Source organism: Heteronotia binoei, chromosome 2 (genome assembly GCF_032191835.1).
Source record: "Heteronotia binoei isolate CCM8104 ecotype False Entrance Well chromosome 2, APGP_CSIRO_Hbin_v1, whole genome shotgun sequence".
NCBI classification, from domain to species: Eukaryota; Metazoa; Chordata; class Lepidosauria; order Squamata; family Gekkonidae; genus Heteronotia; species Heteronotia binoei.
The window spans coordinates 178,501,328-178,509,083 of NC_083224.1; the positions used below are offsets into that span (position 1 = coordinate 178,501,328).

Here is a 7,756-nt window from a genome sequence, read left to right on the forward strand (position 1 = left end):
GCCATACGATAATTATTATTTGTCCTGGATGAAATTAGAAATGAAAGTCTCATTGACCAAATGGCATTTTATTCCAGCATTTTTTTTTTTTTAAATCATTTTTGAAGAAAAGTCGGCCTCATTAGTGTGGATTAGCACAGGAGGTGGTAGTGAGGTAATGTTCTTTGGACGACTGCATGTGTTCTTTCGGAAAATGAGAATAAAAATTTAAGTTTAGTAGAAAGACAATGAGTAGTGATGTCAGTGAATGTGGCTTAATGAACATAATTCCCCCCCTTTTGTATTAAACCTATACTTTTAGGGTTTTTTAAGCCTTCAATTGAGGCACTGAAAGTAGTTTAAAGTAATGAACACAGGAAACTGCCTAACACTGAAACCAGAGCCTTGGTCCATCAAAGTCAGTCTTGTCTACTCAGACTGGCAGTGGCTCTCCAGGGTCTCACGCTGAGGTCCTTCTCACCACCTACTGCCAGATCCTTTAACTGGAGATGCTGGGGACTGAACCTGGGATCTTCTGCATGCCAAGCAGATGCTCTACCACTGAGCCACCGCTTATCCCTACTGGGGAAAACACACAGCAGGTTTTTTTCCAGGGTATGTGTGTAAATATTTCCCTTCCAGTAAAAAAACCCTGGGTCATCATAAAAGAATTAATTTTGGCAGCTGGGAGGGAGACTCCGTAAATGCCCAGGGAGTTTCTCTACCTCTGCTACACACGCTTGGATCTAAGCATATCTGCTCTCTTGCTCTGCTCTTTCTTTAAAGGTAACGGTAGTCCCCTGTGCGAGCACCAGTCGCTTCCGACTGGGGGGTGATGTTGCATCACGACGTTTTCACACAGACTTTTTTACGGGGTGGTTGGCTAGTGCCTTCCCCAGTCATCTACATTCCCCCCCACAGCAAGCTGGGTGCTCATTTTACCGACCTCAGGAGGATAGAAGGCTGTCAACCTGGAGCCAGTTACCTGAACCCAGCTCCCGCTGGGATCGAACTCCAGTTGTGAGCAGAGAGTTCGGACTGCAGTACTGCAGCTTTAACATTCTGCACCGAGGTGACAAAGATAGGTTATATTGATAGAACAAGCGGCGGTACACCACCCGCCACTTTCATTGGCACGTGCAGTTAAGCATGGCTCTCTCTCCTTTGGGATTTGGTGCCCTTTGCTTGCAGGAATACATTTACCATCTTTACTCAACAGATTTTATGAAACTGGGTAAAGCTGACAGGACTGTGACATCAATGAGCGACCTCACAATGTCAGCTCCCAGGGTGGCCATTTTGCACAGAAAAACTTGCACGCAGCTGAGGTTTCCATCCTTTCAGTTAATCCGTTTGGAGAGGCAAATGGAAAATTTCTCTCTTTTAACCATTTCTGGGCCACGTCTCCCCAGCTTTGCCTTGAAAAGCTTGCCTGATTTAACATGCCCTGTAGTACACACAGCCAGCTTGCCAGGTGAGTTGGGGGCTGGGAAGGTGGGGCACCCCTCCTCAAAGAGTGTTGAAAAGTTTGAGCAAAGATTAATTTCTTTATGATATGCGAAGCAGACGGGTGCTACCATGGGCTAGAACAGGCTATCAGAGAAGTTCCTGGACCATCATCTGGGAAAAGTTCACAGTTATCTTTCAGCATACAGAGTTGTTCATCTGACCATCTTCTACCACTGTAGCATCCTTCCATCCTGACCTGGATAGCCCAGATCTCAGAGGCTAAGCAGGGTCTGCCTTCATCAGTATCCAGATAGGAGACAACCAAGGAAGCCCTGGGTTGCCACATAGAATCATAGTCGGAAGGGACCTCCAGGGTTATCTAGTCCATCCCCCCGCACAATGCAGGAAATTCACAGGATCCGCATTGCTGTTAGATGGCCATCCAGCCTCTGTTTAAAAACCTCCAAAAGAAGGAGAGTCCACTACCTCCCGAGGAAGCCTGTTCCACTGAGGAACTTTCTGTCAGAAAGTTCTTCCTAATGTTGAGCTGGAAACGCTTTTGATTTAATTTCAACCCGTTAATTCTGGTCCTACATTCTGGGTAGGCAATGGCTAGGCATGGCCCTGGGAGGGGGTGGGCATAAGCAAACCATTTCTGAACATCTGTTACCTTGAAAACCCTAAGGGGCCATATACAGGCTGTGACTTGATAAATTCCAGGATGACCATAGCAATTGCTCCACAGAGGAGACTAATGTGACATTAAACTCCCTAGCCTTAAGTGGATGCAGCAACATCTGGTGAGACACTGGCTTTGTGAAGTGCGATAATCACAGCCCTCTACCCCCGCCATGTATCTCCCAAACTCATGGGTGCCTCCCTCCTTCCCATGTGAGATGCTATAGGGTTGCCAACCTCCTGTTAGGGACCCGAGCCCTCTCAGAATTACAGTTGATCTCCAGACTCTGGAGGCAACTAAAAGAGAAGCGATTGGATTTATTCCCCACCTTTCACTTGGGAGTCTCAGAGTGGCTTACAATCTCCTTCCCCTCCCCACAACAGACACCCTGTGAGGTTGGTGGGGCTGAAAGAGCTCTCCAAGAACTGTTCTTGGACAGAATAGAGAAAATTATGATTGACTCAAGGCCATTCCAGCAGGTGCATGTGGAGGAATCAAACCCTGTTCTTCCAGATAAGAATCTGTGCACTTAACCACTACACTAAACTGGCTCTCTAAAGCTTTGGGCTCTGTGGTGTTACACTCTACTATGGACTTATACACTCACAGTCCACCTCCCCAGTCTCCACCTCCAAATTTCCAGGAATTTCATGACCCAGATGGCAACCTTATGATGACAATGGGCTTGCTTTTCGTCCTTCAGGACCAGCTTTTTTGTGACATGTGCTGCCAAGTTCAGCAACTCCCTCTCACATGAGAGAAAATGGGGAGTGGCAATATCCTTCTACACTGGCCATTTGAAGATCTTGTAACGCCGTGGAAGCCTTCTTTTAAAAAGTTGCCTAGTTCAACCAAGAGGGGGTTATGGGGGCAGGGCTGTGTTTCATAGCAGATAAGCCATGTTTAGTTTGGGCAATTACTGGGCCAGGTGTCAAGAAAAGGTAAGCTGAGCTTCTGAGTGCCAACAGCTTTTACAAGGGAGTAGCAAGGCTGACAGAAGCCAGGGCAAACAGGAGACAGACACTGAATAATGAAGGGAAACAGGTCACCATGTCCCTAATGCAGAAGAACACACTCCAGGGGGCGAAAGCTTAGAAGATGAAGAAGATATTGGATTTATATCCCGCCCTCCACTCCGAAGAGTCTCAGAGCGGCTCACAATCTCCTTTACCTTCCTCCCCCACAACAGGCACCCTGTGAGGTGGGTGGGGCTGGAGAGGGTTCTCCCAGCAGCTGCCCTTTCAAGGACAACCTCTGCCAGAGCTATGGCTGACCCAAGGCCATTCCAACAGGTGCAAGTGGAGGCGTGGGGAATCAAACCCGGTTCTCCCAGATAAGAGTCCACGCACTTAACCACTACACCAAACTGGCTCTCCTGCTTTAGCATGCCAAAAAGCAACTGGTTCCCCCAACCATATACGTTTATACAGCTGTGCGTATTGCCCACAGCAGTGATATGCATCCAGTGGTGCAGGAGCCACAGGCGGTTCTTTGACGGGCCACCGGTGGCTCTGCTGAGCGCTGTTACTTCGTGTGGCACCAGCCCCATGTTTCAGGAAAGTGGGGCTTGTCCTTTGCTGGTGGCACATTGAAATAACCACTGCTAGAGGAACAGGGAAGCTGCAAGCCCCCATTGAGGAGCAGGCCTCCAGGGACGGAAGCAAATCCATCTCTTTTGGATGATGGCAACCTCTCGGCAAGCTGCAGAGTGAGTACCGCCGCCCTCCAGATCTATGGTGCCCTTCTCACCTACTAAGCGCTGTACAAGGATTCATTCATTCAGGTTTTTATACCCTGCTTTTCTCCCCAGTGGGGACCCAAAGTGGTTTACAACTTTGCTCTCCCCTCCTCTGATTTATCCTCACAACCCCAGTGTGTAAAGCAGGGGTGTCAAACATGTGACCCAGGGACCAAATCAGGCCTCCAGAGGGCTGCTATCAGGTCCCCAAGCAGATGGTTCTTGTCTGCTTCCTTCTCCCTCTCGCTTGCTTCCTTCTGCGTAACAGCTTGCTTTGCAAGGCTTGTTCAATCGCACAGGAGCTACAGAGCAAAACCTCTATTTTCTCCATTGGCTGAGGCTCCTCCCCCTCCTGGTCCCCTGGTAAAGGAAGGAAAGAGCCAGAACTTTCTTTCCCCAGTTCCCTGGATCCCATGGGAGAAATACAAAGGAAGCACCTTTAAGACCAACAAATGCTAATGTTTAAACATATTTTTTAAATTTTAGTTGTGTTTGTCTGTGTCCTTTAAAAAGTTTATCTCTCTGCTACCTAATCTGAATAGGTACACACGTGGCCCAGGCCATCATAGCCCAGCCTGGCCTGTCAGGGTCTCATTTATATCAGATCTGGCCCTCATAACAAATGAGTTCAGTATGTGTGCCTGGTAAAGTATGTGTGCCTGGCCCAAGGTCACTTGGCGAACTTCCATGGCAGAGTGGGGATTTGAACTTGTGGCCTCCTGGATCCTAATCTGACCCTCCTAACCGCTGCGCCGCAATGACGTGGGTCCGAGAAAGGCCCACGGCCCCCTTGGCTCACTCCACCTTTCCTTTTTGGTAGACTGCCTCCTCATGGAAATGCAGAGCGACGACCCCCTGAGACGCAACTGTGCCATCTATCGGCCCTGGTACTCTCCCTACAGCTACTTCGTGTGCATGGACAAAAGCGCCCCGGTGGATTCCTTCAGCTTACCCGGCATTCTTGGAGTCAGCGGCGGAGACATCCCAGTGGAGGCTGGTCAAGCTGAAGAGGCTTCCAACAGCGCCTCTTCCTCCTCCGGCTCCCTAGAGAAAGCTCGCCCCCAGGAGAGCAGCAGCAGGAAGGGTAGGCCCACGCCCGAGGCCAAGGACAGCATCACGTCCCAGGACATCCTCCTGGCCTCCAGGTGGCACCCCCTGCAGCAGAACGGTTACAAATGCATGGCCTGCTGCCGCATGTTCCCCACTCTGCACTCCCTCAAGACCCACATCAAGTGCGGGCTGAAGGAAGGCTTCAGCTGCAAGGTCTACTACCAAAAGCTCAAAGCTCTCTGGGAGAAGGAACACAAGTGTCAGGTCAACAAATGCCCGGCGGGGGGTGGCTGCCACAGCCCCAGGAAGCTCAAATAGTCCTATGGGGAAAGCCATCAGCTATCACCTCCACTACCACGAAGACAAGAATAAAGCAAATTATTGCAGTCCCCTGGCAGATTCCTCTCATAGCAGCTCCCTCCCCTGGACACTGACCAGCAGAACTTCTCCTGTCTTCTTCCAAAGTCTCTGTCCCTCAAACAAGGTACTCTTCCCTCTTTGAGCCCCATTAAAACGGGGTTGCCCCGCTTCTACGGCTGGTACACAGACTCTGTCCCTGGCACTGGCAGAGCTTGGCTGTCTCCTCTCCCCACTGTTCTCCTACATTGGTCAAGGCCAACGTTTCCTCTAAGCTGCAGAGTCTTGTGAGCCAAAATTCTACTTTGTGAGTCACTGGCATTAAAATGGTGAGTTACTGCAAAAATTATTGTGCTCGGGGGGGGGGGGGCGGGGTCATCCTTCCTGAGCTAAGACAAAAATGTGCGAGCTGGAGGCTAAAAATCTGTGAGCTAGCTCGTGCTAACTCAGCTTAGAGGGAACACTGGTCAAAGCCAGGTCTTTTTTTGTAGCAGGAACTCCTTTCCATGTTAGGCCACACACACCTGATGTAGCCAATCCTCGGAGCGCTTACACGGCTCTTAGTACAGGGCCTACTGTAAGCTCCAGGAGGATTGGCTACATCAGGAGGTGTGGCCTAAAATGCAAAAGAGGTTCTGCTACAAAAAAGCCCTGGTCAAGGCACAGTTGCCCACATGACTGCAAGTACAGTCACTGGTCAGAACCCACGCCAAGGGCCTGGATGTTGCTTCTTTGGACTGCCCAAGTACCCGGTCCAAGGGGCACCATATGCAGGCCATACAGATGACAGAGCTAAGTCTGTGCAACTGCAGTGGTGAGGCGGTGACTCTGTGCAAGCTCATTTGCTGTCGGACATGGGCTTTGGCTCTCACTGGCCATTTCCTAACATGGCTACTGGAGACTGGGTCATCTGCTGTGGCAGGGGAGGGAGCTCGAGGGAACAGGGGCTCCAGCCACCCTGCCGTTGGTGGGAGCAGGAGTCCTTGCTTTTGTGGGCATGCCTCAGGCAATCCTCTCCCTCCTCCCCACACTGTGTTCCGTGCCTTGGGAAGAGGGACTGTAGCACTCGTCAGGGGAACAGGAAGCCAAAGGCAGAGATGTCTGAGTAGGAAACCAAGGTGCCTTAGCGGTAGGGTTTGGGCTCGCATTCTGTTTGATTTCTCTCTCTTTCTCTCTCTCTGGAATGCAATTAGAACACGGACACCAAACAAGGGAGGTGGGGAGGTAAGCAACTTAAAACGGGATTCGTGGCGTCCCCTGCGGCTTGATAATGCAAGCTAATAGCCTTAACTCGCACTCTGCAGAGCTAGCAATGATCTTTCGTTGCATCCCATGACGCGTTTTGCACCAGCAGAAAATGACAAAGAAGCCGCACAGCTGATGCTTACTTATCTATATGCACGAGCATGCGGCTTCTCTGCGTCCTCATCCAGCGTCCTCCTTTTGTAAATACCCTCTTGTAAATACTGTAAATAGCCCTTTCTTGCTGATTTCAAAAGCACAGTAAAAATGCCTCCGGTTAAAGCCAAGATCAGGAGGGCAGGCATCACGATTCACGAACAGATCTGTCGATAGGGGGGAACAAATCGTAAACTATGGAAGCGAATTTGCCTGCAATCAATGTAATTGAATCTAATTTCACGGGCCTGGCAGGTGGCGTACTACAGGTAACAGGCTTTTAAAAAAGATTTCTGTTCTGAAATAGTTGCACTGAGTGTGGAAGTCGTCTAGCAGTCCTTGGAAATTATGAGACAAAACCGTCCGTGTTGAAACACCAGGCCATTTCACACACACAAAATAATGCACTTTCAATCCACTTTTCAATGTACTTTGCAAGTGGATTTTACTGTGTGAACTGGCAAAATCCATTTGCAAAGGGTCACTGACGTGGATTGAAACTGCATTATTTAGCATGTGTGAAAGCACCCACCATGAATCTGAACTTTTTGCTTGTTCCCTGGTTTTTGCCCTTTTTAGCACTGTATGTTGTCAATTTCTTTTTCTGGTAATCTATGAGAAATTTTTAAAAAATACTATAAAGCCTAGATTGCTGTGAGTGACACGACCCTGCAGAGAAATGCTTTCAAGATACTGGTGCAGCCATGTGAGCCCTCTGATGTGCAGACTGTTAATTCATTTTTAACTGTGCAGGGAGTCTAACAACTCTTTTTCTTCATAGCTGGTTTCCCAGCTCTTCAAGTAATGTAATTGGACTAGGAACAAAAAGATCCTGGCAGCCTATTATACAGAACTGACGTGCTATTCTACATGGGCCCTGCAAAATGAAACATCACTTGACTTTTCTGGCACCTGGGGACTTGAGAGCACATTCTCTGCCGAGCGGAAGACTGTTCAGGTGCTCAACTCCAGAAAGCTAAGCAGGGTCAGCCAAGGTCAGTACTTGGATGGGAGACCACCAAGGAAGTTCAGGGTTGCTACGCAGAGGCAGGCAATGGCAAACCACCTCTGATAGCCTCTTGCCTTGAAACTCTTGCAGTCCTGGG

The 7,756-nt window shown here is 49.3% G+C and overlaps 1 protein-coding gene across 1 annotated transcript; it reads left to right on the top strand.

Annotated features, from left to right (window-relative positions):
- The first annotated feature begins 1,289 nt into the window (after nucleotides 1–1,289).
- On the top strand, nucleotides 1,290–5,213 carry SPATA46 (spermatogenesis associated 46). The gene is made up of 2 exons (XM_060233486.1): nucleotides 1,290–1,453; nucleotides 4,666–5,213. Exons 1-2 carry the CDS (start codon nucleotides 1,345–1,347, stop codon nucleotides 5,211–5,213), a joined length of 657 nt encoding a protein of 218 aa, XP_060089469.1. The 5' UTR covers nucleotides 1,290–1,344.
- Nucleotides 5,214–7,756: the final 2,543 nt, after the last annotated feature.

Bases quoted from the DNA above. Each gene is read 5' to 3' on its own strand.
- SPATA46 (XM_060233486.1), top strand. From the start codon at position 1,345: ATGGAAAATTTCTCTCTTTTAACCATTTCTGGGCCACGTCTCCCCAGC. The intron at 1,454-4,665 runs GTGAGTTGGGGG...CCTTTTTGGTAG, and splicing joins ACACACAGCCAGCTTGCCAG to ACTGCCTCCTCATGGAAATG.